Source organism: Solanum lycopersicum, chromosome 12, assembly GCF_036512215.1.
Source record: "Solanum lycopersicum chromosome 12, SLM_r2.1".
Taxonomy (NCBI): domain Eukaryota; kingdom Viridiplantae; phylum Streptophyta; class Magnoliopsida; order Solanales; family Solanaceae; genus Solanum; species Solanum lycopersicum.
The window spans coordinates 11546705-11560829 of record NC_090811.1 but is presented as its reverse complement, the minus strand read 5'-3'; the positions used below and the strand labels follow the sequence as shown (position 1 = coordinate 11560829).

The following is a 14125-nucleotide window of genomic DNA, read 5'->3' as shown; positions in this document are numbered from 1 at the left end:
GTTGGACTAGAGGGGTAGCAGCGCGATCCTACCAGTACACGATGGTTGTGTACTGATTTTGCACTTGCTTTTATTATTTTTTTGAGTATAGGGTATCTTGAAGAGGCTATTGAAAGACCTCGCTTAGGAAATTAGAGACTATCACATCGACTTCAAGGGTGAGATGCATCTCCTGGGCTGTCATGGAGTCCTCTTTAGTGTATGTCCACCGTTTTCGGACTTAGGCCATTGCTTTAGTTAGTTGAATAATTCATTAGTATTTTCTTGTTTAGACTTGGTTATCGTTAGTAGTTTTTGTACATTGACTTTCAGATCTTAGGTTTATCTTATGCAATTTTAGTTGTTTTAGATCTTTTATTTAGTAATGTACTTCGCTTTTCGTCATTTAACTTGCTTCCGTAACTTAAATGTCTTAGTTTAAGAATAATTGTATTAGTTGGAAAGTAGAAGTGGTTCTCCCATCGGCTTGTGAGTGTGGGTGCCAATCACGATGAATTTGAATCGTGAGAAAGTTGGTATTATAGCCTAGGTTCGTTGATCTCAATGTATCGAAATGAGTCTAATAGAGTCTCATGGAATGGTATGGGGACACCTTTACTTTTCTTCGAGAGGCTATAGGACTTTAGAAAATCTCCATTTTTTTCTCGTCTCCTTCGTTCTATGACTTGATTCCAATTGGTATCTATCGATTCAAATTGGTATCTAACTTCTTTCACTTTTGTATCCACAGATGGTTAATACCAGATATAACGGTGCTAGACCTGTAGCTCCCGTTAATTATTCAGCTAAGGAAACAACAACTAGAGATCGTGGTCGAGGCAGAGGTAGAAGAAGAGCGAAGGGTAGAGGCCATAGGTGAGTGGCGCTTACTGTGAATGAGGTGCCGATAATGAGAATCCTCCGCCACATAATGAAGAGATAGAACAGGAAGATTAGGTTGAGGATATTGAACAAGAGGAAGGAGTGTAGGATGAAGCTACAAGATTCCTTCCCATCGTGTCACGACCCGAGCCTACACCCTGGACGTGGCCGGCACTCGAAGACTATTGTTGTCCCTAAGCGAACCCTCATCCTGGATGGATACAAGCGAAAAACTCATTTGAGCATACTAAGCTTGAAAAGTGAAATAAAATTCATAAACTCAACATTAGAAACATTAACTCAAATTAACAACTTTGAAAAAAATAATATATTCAGCTAGCCATAAAATAGGCAGCTTTAGTCTTTAAAATATTTAATAAGATAAATGAATAATACAAACTTCTTCACTAAACTGATTATCTATGAAGCCTCTAACTGATAAGGATGGAAGTCGGGACAAGACCCACGACCTCCTAACTAAGCTGAAAAGTAAATGAAATCCTCCAGAAACAAGGAGAGTCACCATGACTATCTCGAACTCTGGAATGTATCAACGACGCTTTTGCTGATGATCCTGAATACCTGTGTCTGCATCATCAAAAGATGCAGGCCAAATGGCTCAGTACATGATATATACGAGCATGTAAGGGGTATTCTAAAGCATAACATAAGCTTGATACTTGAATAAAAGATGGAAATATACTTACCTATTCTCAAACTTGACACTCAAGAAACTCAAGAATACTCAAGAATAAGATACTCAACTTACATATTAAATACTGAATTCAAAGATATGATACTCAACTATGGATACTCAACTCAATATACTAAATTTTTGATATTTAACTGAACTCATTTCGATATAAATCAGTTTAAAGAAAGTGAAATATAAAGAAAAGTTGTTTAAAAACGTGATGTTAACTAAAGATAATAATATCATAAAAATATATCATGCCCCCTCTCAAAGTCTACTTGTGCAATGAATGAATGAGTTCTATACCCCCCCTTCATACTAAGAAAAACACCTTGCGTAACCATGAAACTAATATTGTGGGAGTTTTTCTAGCCGAAAACCATCACTATGATCCTATGTAATGGTACAACGTATTACCTCACGTTGCAAGAGGATCATCCTACACCTTTCCATTGATATAGGACCTTACTCAACTTAGTGGATCCACTAGCTCTCCTTACGTGATCATCTAAAAAGTATGACCCGCCAATTCCCATGGTGGATACATGGAGACTTGAGTTAATATGAACTCTCATCCCCACATCGGTGCTCAATACTACTCCCAAAATGTACTTTAGCTCATTATTTTAATTAAAACTTTCTTTTCTTTGGGTTGAGATAATTTGTTGAACCCTTTAGCTTTAAGAAACTCCTCTTGGAATCAATTTTCCCTTTTTGTTCAAAACTCTTTTGGAACTTCTAGTTCCCTTTTTATTCAAGAAAAACGTTTGTAAACCTTTAGGGAATACTTAGTTCCCTTGTAGCTTTTGATAATGGAACTCAACTCTTGTTCTTTACTTAACTTGAAACTTGACTCTTAGGGAATACTTAGTTCCCTTATAGCTTTGAGATGTTTACTCAACTCTTTACTCTTTCTTGACTTGAACTTTAAGTCTTTAAAACAAAGTGAAAACATTTGTGAAAGAATTTATAAAACTTTATAAACTTTAGGGAAAATACATAAAAACCCTCCTGAACTTGGTCGGAAAAGTCACTTTAGTAGTTAAACTAGGCGGGCATTTAAATACCCCCCTTAACATCTTTGAAATGATTTAAAAACCACCCTAGAGGATGACATGGCAAAGAGAGTGAGTTCAATCTCCTAATGGCGTGTGAGGAGTTAAAAAAGAAAAAAATATTATAAAATCATACAAATTATATATTTTTATTGGTCAATATATAATAAATATTTTAAATTTATTTTCTTAATATATTAACTTATACTAAAACATATGAATAATTTTACTGGCCCATAAAAACTTTAGCTTTTATTCTCCTTATTTTATTGTTTTCCCCATTGAAGTATCATTTTTTTCTCCATCTTCACCTTCGACTCTATTAACTACTTCAATTTCACAATCTCTTTAGTAATCCACAAAACCGAACACCACCATCTTATTTTTGACGTCAATTTTATACATACAAATTTTATCGATTTTCACCGGAGTGAAAAAAGTTGCTAGTTTACCGGACTTTACGGAGGTAGAATCAGTTTTTTTTATTTTTGATTTTTCAAAGATGAAGGGAGTGATGTTAGATCCTTTATCTCTCTGGTGTTGGATGTTTACCAAATAAGACGCGAAAGGTAGAGAAACGGGCTTATTGTTGTTGTTTTGTTGCTCCGCCTAAGAGCTTCGAAGCTCACTATTAATGGTGTTTTAAGGAAGAAAGTGATGTCAAGTGGTGATTCGATTGTTTGTTTGTGTTTTGGAGAATCTAGTATTGGAGTTTCAATGGTGAATTGACAGTTACGATAAAAAGAGTTTGGATGGTGGACGTAGTTGGAAAATATGCAGAGGAGAAAAATGAACATTGAAGAGTTAGAAATGGTGAAGAAGAATGAAAAAGAAAGAAGTAAGGGGTGGGTGGGAGATGGGTATGGGGTAAAATAAAAATGGGTCTACATTTTTAATTTAATTTTAGAAAATGCACTTTGAATTAATTAATTAGTGTAAATTAATTTTAAGAAGTGTTAAAGAAAAATGGTGAAATAATTAATGATGTGGTGCTGATATTGCGTTGTTGTGGTACTTACATGGCTATGATGTGACAAGTGAGAGTGGGATAATAATCTCAAGGTTATTTTTAATTCATTTCAAAGATGTTAAAGGGGTATTTAAACGCCCGTATAGTTTAAGTGCTAAAGTGAGTTTTCGGACCAAGTTCAGGGTTTTTTTTATGTCTTTTCCCTAAACTTTACTTTAACTTGCTCTTAACTTCTAGACTTGACTCTTAACTTCCTTGAATTGAAGTATGGATTCAAGGTTCATGATTTCATGTGGATGATTTCATGATTTCAACTTGGAGGGTTCATGCGAAATTATGAGCATCAACTACTCAACTCGAAAACTCTAAGATACTTCGTAACTCAAGATTTTTTGACTTATCGGGTTCAAGCGGAATTATGGACATGAACAATTTTACTTGAAGGTCTAAGTAACTATATGGAGCTCATCTATATGAATATTCGCATTCTCTTATTTACTTCCTCAAAACTTAGTTCAAGTCAATGATGGATCTCAAAGAATTCACAATTGAACTTAAAGACTTTCTTGAACTCTACTCTTAACTCTCTATTGAATGTGAATTATGAATTCAAGAGTTATAGTTCATGATATGAAGGATCTAGGTGATATTGTAGACTCATGAATACATACTCTTCACTTTTATACTCACTAGCATGAGTCTTAAAAGAAGTTATTAGAAGTTATGGAAGACTCCTCAAAAGGACTTTCTTAGAACGTTTGAAAGAATTCTCAAAACATAACTTTCAACTCTACCTTAGATTTGAATTATGAATTCAAGGTTATGATCATGTTTGTACTGATTTTAGGTGTTTAGAAGTAGCTTAGATTAGCTAGAATCGAAAAGGAGTGAAGGTGCACTTTAAATGAACTCAAACGGAGCTACCGGAGGCAAACTAGACTGAGCAGACGACCCTGAGGCTATGGGTGTAGAGGAACCCCAAACCTTGATGGACAGAGATGGATTTGGGGCGCTCTGGAAGGCAAGCCGTTCCAGGCCCCAACCCAAAAATTCTGCCGAGCATTTTTGCTCGTTTTCTCACCCTAAATCTCCTAAATTAAAATGGTTTCTTTTCCAATCACTTGGTTTTGATTAATTAGGTTAATTACACTCTAATCTACTGGAAAAAACACTAAAATTAATCAATTTGATCTCAATAAATCATCAAAACTCCAACACAATAAGATTTAGAATGAACTTCAAGAACACCTTCCAAGAACTCATCAAGAACTCTAATCTTTAAACTTTAAGCATGAAATTGCACTGACACAAATACATCATTGGCGTGTGGGTGAAGTAACCCAACACTATGGAATATTACATACCTCTTAGGGATTATACCCATTGCAAAAATCCGCAACTAGACTCAAGAACGTCGACGAACGCCTTCATCCTTACCTCTTTTCTCCTTTTTTTCTTTGCTTGCTTCTTCTTGAACTTCAACTAAAAGCCTAGGTGATTATTAGATTGAAACTAAAAGGATTAGAAACCTAAAATATGACTAAAAAATGAGTTAAATTAGATTGGGTAAGGAAAGGACCAAAATACCCCTCACTATTTTCGACTAACTTTTCTTATTTGGAAAACCAACTTCAAAAGGTCATATCTAAATCATCTGAACTCAAAATTTAGCAAACTCAGAGGCTTTGGAAAGATAATTCAAATATCTTTCTAATGGTGTCTTGTATCACACCTAACTCATCCTATAGTAGGAGTTACGGTCGTTTGAAGTTGACCCAAAAATGATACTTAGCTTAACTTGCAAAATTTCAGAGTTTGCTATTTCCAATTTAGTTCTTTTTTTTTGGAATTCTTGGTGCTAAATCTAGTAAATTGACCTTAATACTTTAAGATATTTTAAATTCCTCGAAAAAATTTTCTCACCACGAAGGATGCTTATAGTCTTAGCTCAAAATTTTTTTGGGGTGTTACACATCGATCCAGTGTTAGCTAAACAGATCATGTCATTGTTGAAAGGGTTAGATGGCCTGGGAATGCTTCCACCCACTCAAGCCCATAGAAATCCTCCAGTATCTAGGACTGTGCCATGATGGGTGAAGTGAGAGGTAATGATTCCTTCTTTCGTCCTTTGTTGGGCTCTCTGATGTTCGGTAATGAGCATGATATGTTGACCAGTTCCAAAAGCTCAAGCCTATGGTATTTCGTAGTTATGAGACTAAAGATGCTTATGAGTTCATCTTGTATTGCTATGAGAGGCTGCATAAATTGGGTATTGTTCACCGACATGGGGTTGAGTTCGTGTCCTTTCAACTTCAAGGTGAGGCCAAGCAATGGTGGAGAGCTTACTTGGAATGTAAATCTTCTACATTACCTCCACTTACTTGGATCCATGTCCATGCTTTTTTTCTAGTGAAGCATGTACCTAGGACTTTGAGGGATCGCAAAAAGGATGAGTTTATGGCATTATAGTGTCACGGCCGGGGAGCACCCCCCTACATGTAACCGATGATGTCGTCCTCGGAGAGGACTAAGACTAAGCCTCTTAGCATTTATCATTACATTTCAAAGGTTAAAAATGCGGAAAAAAATAAAACTTTTATATATTGAGGTTTACATAAAACTCTCGCATACTACTTAGGGAGTTTACTAAGACTCCTCGCATAGGAAGCTTACATAAGCTTCTTGTTTAGACATTATCTATTACATATAGGAATTTAGTCTAAATACTGTCTCACATTTAAACCATCTATAATGAGTAGAACATTCGGGCATAACCCTTAATACAAATTCATAATCGCCACTTATGGCATACAACAATATCGTCAAGAATAATATAGAAAATAATGTCTTTTAGATTATAGCAAATCCGACTAGGCTAGATAGAATGCACCATCCTCGAACATTGACGAGTCACCAATCAACTTGGGAAAAAAGAGTCCAAGTCTTCTTGCGATTTGGCCTTGATATCTCAACGAATGCAACCTACATTATTTGCGAAAAGGGAAAGAAATATGGGTTAATCCATCCACTTGTACCAAGTATGGAAACATATGCACATATAACATTGAAATCATGCTTAAAGGGACATTTAGTTCAACATCATGCTAAATCACTTTTAAAAGCTTTCATGCACAATTAGGAACACATATAAGCCATTAGGCACAACGTTACTCAATACAAGTTCATATCCAACATGAGACCAATATCATGATAAAGTCAAATCAACATGGATACTATCAACATAAGGTCATATCAACATTAATAATAGCATATCAATATCATATAATCAAAGCAACTCCAACATATTAACAAAACATGTACAAGAGTTCATATCATCATATCATACTAGACACTTATTCACAACCCCTTCCCAAGCCTACAAGTGCAATGTCTATATGAAGTACCACAACCCCACATAGGCAATCAAACAAGAAAAGAGATCATAAATAATGCCTAAATTCATTTAACATAGCATCATGAGTAGTCATCATCATATATAGCAATATAGACCAATAACATGTTCATAAGTGAAACTAACATCACATAGGGTCATCAACATATAAAGTCAACATTTTCATATCATAAAAGTCATAAGAGAATAAGAACATTCTCCTAAGACTTCCCTCAAGGCCAACTAGAGCAATGCATAGGCAGAGTCCCATACCCCTACCTACACTAAGAAGAACCCCTTAAGTCATCCTAGTTAGAGTTCACTTTATTACGTTCATTTTACTTTCGGAAAAATTTCCTTAACCGACATAGACCATGTAATCTAAACATGAAATTTGGTGTAATGAAACCCTACACCGAAAGAAGGTGGTCTACTTGCCAAGGTAGGACCGAAACATTAACATAGCATTATAGGTGGAAGCTAGTCTTCCTATGGAGGAAACATAGTTAAGGAACTATGAGATTTGTCTTGAACCCTCTACATGCCCATTAGCAATTGGATCCCTCATTCATGAAAATGTTTGGTGAATCTCCCTTCTATAGGGCAGTCAACACCTCTCATTGTCAAGTTCACTCGGTTCTAAGCTAAAGTCTCTTTTGAAATGTCATTAAGCCTTTTTTAGCAATCATAACTTAACTTAGGTCATAGGAGACTAACCCCATTTGTATAGAATATCATTTAGCTCATTAGACATAGTATGAGAAGTTCCTTTTATAAAACAACCATCATTAGTGAGACCAACATATTATCTAAGGAACATAAGAGAAATCATCTTCAAACTTGCAATAACTTAGCCTTATCATGATATAACATTCAACATAATCATATAATTTCCATTATCAAAGTCATAATTTAACCACATATAATACTTCAATTGGATCACATTATCACCAATTACAATCCATCAATATTGAAGTAAAGAGTAGAGGATCACAATGTCTTACCAAATAGACTCCATAGCCTTCACCAAGAATTTCACCCTAAACTCATCCCAATTTCCAATAACTCACTCATCAACATCATAATATAGTGAATTAAGCAATAACATAATCAATTCTAAACAATCCTAATCATCTTCAAGTCCAATTCATAACTAGGGTTAGGGTAAAGATCCAATTCATCACAAACTAAGCCAATGATAAAGAAATACAACAATTATACCATAGAAAATCATATTCTATCATTAATGATCAAAGTAAACCAATAAAAATTAAATTTGAAAGACCAATTTCGTAATAAGAAGGAAACCCATGGTTTTGACAACTTTTGAAATTAATTCGAAAGAGTTTCTGAAGGAAAGTGATCCCAAGAGTGAATAATTCCCATACCTTAAAAATCCTTGAATATTGATGGAGACAAAGTTGAATTCTTGCAGCACTAATGCCCTTGAACCTTGTCTTCAATGGGTTTTTTGGGGAAAGAGAGAGAAAGTAGAGAGAAGGTAGAGAGATTTGAGTTTGGGAATTGAAGAGTGTTGGGTTAGTTTAATGAGGGTTATGTCTTATATACTCACTTAACTAACATAATTAAACTTCCCATAAATAACAATAAATTAAATAACAAACTAACTAATCAATTCACTAATGAAGAAACTTGACAGTGAAAAATAGACCCAACCGCTAACTCCCCGACCTACGGACTGTAGGTCCATCGACGCAGCCATACTGGCAATGCATTGATTGTGACATAGACTGGAATTTTTGGAGATTTTTGGGAAATGTATAAGTGTCTAACTACGGAGCCATCGACGTCTCATCGATCAAATGACATCCTATCGTTTGGCTCATAGATGGACAATGTCATGTGACAGCTTTTGGATCAATTTGGAAGGGTCCTCCTCAAGGACCCTTAGGGTGGTCCTTGGGGAGTCGTACTCATACATTTAGACCCTAACATACTCTAATACTTCTTTAACACCTTCCGACCAATTTTTGTTAATTTTTGACTCTTAAAATCAATAAAACATGCTAAGGCACACTAGTGCACATTACACTATTCACCGGACGTCATGAACATTTCTTGATGTTTTGACTCTAACACTTCCTAAATGTTTCAAACACATTATATGAGGCCTGTTGACAGTGTTAAAATCATAGTTCTTTGCGTGAGGCTCAAGATTAGGTCTTGGACTTCCGGAGTGTTACATTATCCTCACCTTAGGAACATTCGTCCCCGAATGACACTAAAATTATTTTATAGGGAGGGATGACTCAAGGCTAGCAGCCCAAACAGCCAACAACATATAACGACATGAGTTACAACTCAATTAACATTTCAATATGGAATTTGCACATAGCAACTCAAATCACAATTTACCACACATAAGAGCTCAACATCACAACATGAGGAATTTCCTTCTCGATATCAACATGAACTCAACTTGATCAACAAGTCACTTATGGCAAAACTTCTTACAACATAGTAACATGCTCAATACCATTTCATGAAGGCAAAAATACACGAAACACATATAAGTGCAATTTAAGCAAAGAGTATTTTCACATGAAAACTTATTTTAGCAAGAACCCTTTTATCATAATTATGCATATTTTAGCAAAACAAGTCAAATTAAAATTTACACAGTTTTTTGAAGAGGATTATTACTAACCTAAACTTTGACTAGAATTTTGAGGAAAAAGATGAGGATAATGGAACTTCATGTCGGCCTCGGACTCCCATGTTGCTCCCTCAACTAGGTGGTTTCTCCATAGGACATTTTACAGAGGGCACCTCTTTGTTCCTCAACTTCTTGACTTGGCGATCTAGAATTTCCACCGGAACCTGTTCATAGGAAAGACTCTCGTCCACACCTGACCCTTCAATAGGAAAAATGGATACGGGATCACCGATGCACTTCTTTAGCATCGAGACATGAAATATCGGATGAACCAAAGCTAGGTCACTAGGTAGTCTCAACTCATATGCAACCTTTTCGACCCGTTGTAAAACCTCATTGGGACCCACATACCAAGGACTTAACTTCCCCTTTTGAAGAATCGCATCACCCCTTTCATAGGTGAAATTTCAAATACAATATATAACTTAATTTAAATTCAAGATCTCTTCTTCTATTGTCGGCATAGTATTTTTGTGGACTATAGGCTGTTTTAAATTTATACCTTATCACCCGAACCTTCTCCAAAGCGTCATAGATTATTTTGGGACCAAGGAGTGAAGACTCACCAACCTCAAACCACCCAATTGGAGACCTACATTGCCTACCATAGAGTGCTTCAAAAGGTGCCATGGAAATACTCGAATGGTAGCTATTATTATGGGAGAACTCAATCAATGGTAGGTGATTGTCCTAATTCCCTTTGAAATCTATCACACAAGCTCTTAAAATGAATTCTAGGGTTTGAATAGTATGCTCCACTTGATCATTTGTTTAGGAATGAAAAGCGGTGTTTAGCTTCACTTGAGTACCCAACCCTTTTTGAAAAGACCTCCAAAAATGGGAAGTGAATTGTGCAACTCTATCCGATATGATGGACAAAGGGATCCCATGAAGACTTACAATCTCATCAATGTAGATCCTTTCATAATCCTCCATCGTATAAGTAGACTTAGCAGGGATAAAGTGAGAAGATTTTGTCAATCTATCCACTATAACCCAAATTGAGTCATTTTTCCTCAGGGTTTCAGGCAACCTAACAACAAAGTCTATATTAATTTTTTCCCACTTCCAAGTAGGAATACCCATTTCTTGTATTAAACCACTAGGCTTTAGATGCTCAGATTTTACTTGTTGGTAATTTGTATGCTTGGACATAAATTACAATATGTCCTTTTCAAGCCATCCCACCAATATCTCTCTCTAAGGTCACGATACATTTTTGTAGCACCCAGATGAATAGAATATCGGGAACCATGTGCTTTTTCAAAAACCTTTCCTCTCAAATCATCAACATCTGGTACACACAATATACCTTGGTACCTAAGCACACCATCCCCCCTTGGGAGAATGATTCATTAAACTTGCAAAGTACCGACTTCTTCAACTCCATCAATATTGGGTGAAGATGTTGCTTAGACTTTACCTCAACCACTAAAGATGACTCGGAGTTATTATGAACCATAAGACCACCATTTGGGGAATCTTCCAACCGAACACCCAATCTAGCAAACCTATGAACATCTTTCACTAGGTCTTTCTTCATTTATTCTACATGAGGCACACTACCCATGGGTCATGCGAGTTAGAGCATCCGCAACCATATTAGCCTTGTCGGGGTGGTAGAGAACACTCATGTCGTAATCTTTCAATAATTCCAAGTATCTTCCTTGTCGGAGATTGAACTCCTTTTGAGTAAACAGGTATTGAAGACTCTTTTATGGTGGATATAAACATACACATGAACACCATACAACTAATGCCTCTATAATTTTAAAGCAAATAATACGACCATTAATTCAAGATCATGAGTTGGATAATTCTTCTCATGTACCTTGAGTTTTCTAGAGACATATGCTACTACCTTCCCATGTTGCATAATGACACAACCCAAACCCACTTGGATGCATCATGATATACCACAAAGCCCATAGTATCCTCGGGCAAATTCAACATCGGAATGGAGGTAAGACTATCTTTCTAAATTTTGAAGCTTCTTTCACATGCCTCCAACCACTAAAATTTCACACTCTTTGAGTCAAGGTAGTCAAAGAAGAAGCAATGGATGCAAACCCATCCACAAACCTCCTATAGTACCCGACTAAACCCAAGAAACTTCTAATGTTGGTTGGAGTTAATAGTCTTGGCTAATCCTTAACGGCCTCGGTTTTCTTTGGATTGAACTCTATACCCTCACTTGAGATAATATGACTAAGAAACGCCACCGATCTTAACCAAAACTCACTCTTGCTATACTTGGACAATAGTTGGTGTTTCTTAAGGACTTATAATACCACTCTCAAATGGTCCATGTGTTCACCCTTATTCTTCAAATATGCAAAAATATCGTCAATGAAGACAATGACAAAGCAATCTAGGTAATTTCGGAACACTCTATTCATAAGGTCCATAAATGCCGCTGGGGCATTCCTGAAGCCAAAGGATATTACTAGGAACTCATAGTGAACATACATAGTTTGAAATGCCATTTTAGGTACATCCTCACCTCTCACCCTAAGTTAGTGATACCTCGACCTCAAGTAAATTTTTGAAAAGTAGCTTGCCCCTTGGAGTTGATCAAACAAGTCGTCAATTTGAGGGAGATGATACTTGTTCTTAATATTGACTTTATTTAGTTGACAATAGTCAATGCACATCTTAAGGGACCCATACTTCTTCTTACCAAATAACACCAAAGCTCCCTATGATGAAAGACTAGGTTGAATGAAACCCTTGTCTAATAAGTCTTTGAATTAAAGCTTTAACTCTTTAACTGGCCGGAGCCATCCTATAAGGAGGGATCGAAATGGGATTCGTATCTAGTAACAAGTCTATACAAAAGTTTATTTCCCACTCAAGTGGAATCTCGGGCAATTAGTTGGGAAAGACTTCTGGAATGTCCTTCACTATAGGGATCGAACCTATAGGAGGAATGTCGGACTCAAGATCTTTGAATCTTACAATATGGTAAATGCACCCTTTAGAGATCATATTACAAGCTTTTAGACAAGAAATGATACGACCTCTAAGAGTTGATTTACCCCTTTCCATTATAAGACGGGTTCATTAGGAAAATTTAACTAAACCGCTCTTGTTCGACAATCTATGGAAGCAAAATAAGTATGAAACCATTCCACTTCCAAAATAACATCAAAATCAACCACAACAAGTTCTATTGAATCCACTCCTATAACTCTATTGGGCAAAGATATAGGGCAACTCCTAAAGACTCTTCTAGCCACAACAGAATCACCCACCGAGGTTGTAACTGAAAATGGTTCAATCAAAATATCGGGTAGAAAATCAAACCTTTTAGCTACTAGAGGAGTTACAAATGATAATGTAGCACGGGAATCAAGTAAAGCATAAACATCAATAGAGAAGATTTGTAACATACCAGTGACCACATCGGGGGACTCTTCTTGCTCACCCCTAGAGTGGAGATCATAAAAGCGGTTCTTTTTTGGAGAATAAAAAGTAGAACCGCTTGATTGAGCTTTAACACTCCCCTTCTCTTTACTCCTCACATTAGGGCAATCCCTAACCTTATGACCTTCTTTTCCACAACCAAAGCAATTTCTTGTTCCCACCAAGAATTCACCCCTATGCTTCTTAGAACACTTTGCACAAGTAGGTTTGTCACTTGGTGAATTTCCACTTTTCCCATTTGAGACTTAGGGTTAGAAACCCTATCTTTGTTTACCTAAGGAAATTGGAAGGAAATTGATTGGAGACCCTCTTCTTGAACCTACGTTTGTCTTGAATTTCAAGCCTACCTTTGGAAGTACCTCTGTCATAAGACTTGGTCCTCTTAAACTACTTATTCTTCTGCTTTAGTCTAGTCTCCTGAACTTGTACAACATGAACCATCAACTGAGAGATATCCATATTGTTATGTAGCATCGCCGAATGAGACTCTTCAACTAAGTCATCGGACACTCCCATGATAAAGTGACTCATCTCATCCCTAGGATATACCAAGAAATAGTGAACTTCAAGGAGTACTCTTGCACACTCATACCTCCTTGACAAAAGTTGATGAATTCTTCCACTTTCGCCTCCCTTTTCTCCCTAGGATAGAAACAATCAAGGAAAGACCTTCTAAATACCTCCCAAGTGATAGTACCCCCTCTCAAGGCCTTATTATATTTCCATTGGGTGTACCATGCTTGAGTTGATAGGAAGTTAGCTCGGCCTTTTCATTTGAAGTCAACCCCACAGCATAAAGAATCTTGTAGACCTCATCAATGAAGTATTTGGGATATTCATTCACTTTTGACCCATAGATCATAGGAGGTTTCATCCTAGTGAAGTCTCTCAAATAGGAAGCTGTGATATTAGCATTTTGTTGAACACGGGGTCCAATCTCCCTATTTGCTTGAGCCACCATGTCTTGAGCTTGAGTGGATACCGCTTGAGCTTGGGTAGTCATGGCTTGAGCCAAAGTCACACATGCCGACCTTATCTCTCCATCCGTCAT

At 36.5% G+C, this 14125-nt stretch overlaps 1 protein-coding gene across 1 annotated transcript; it reads right to left on the bottom strand.

The window, feature by feature from the left end:
• Positions 1 to 12725: 12725 nt before the first annotated feature.
• On the bottom strand, positions 12726 to 14125 carry LOC138340210 (uncharacterized). The gene is made up of 2 exons (XM_069291907.1): positions 13810 to 14125; positions 12726 to 13318 (listed from the first exon to the last, which is right to left on the bottom strand). The coding sequence occupies exons 1-2, from the start codon at positions 14123 to 14125 to the stop codon at positions 12726 to 12728; spliced, it is 909 nt and encodes a 302-aa protein (XP_069148008.1).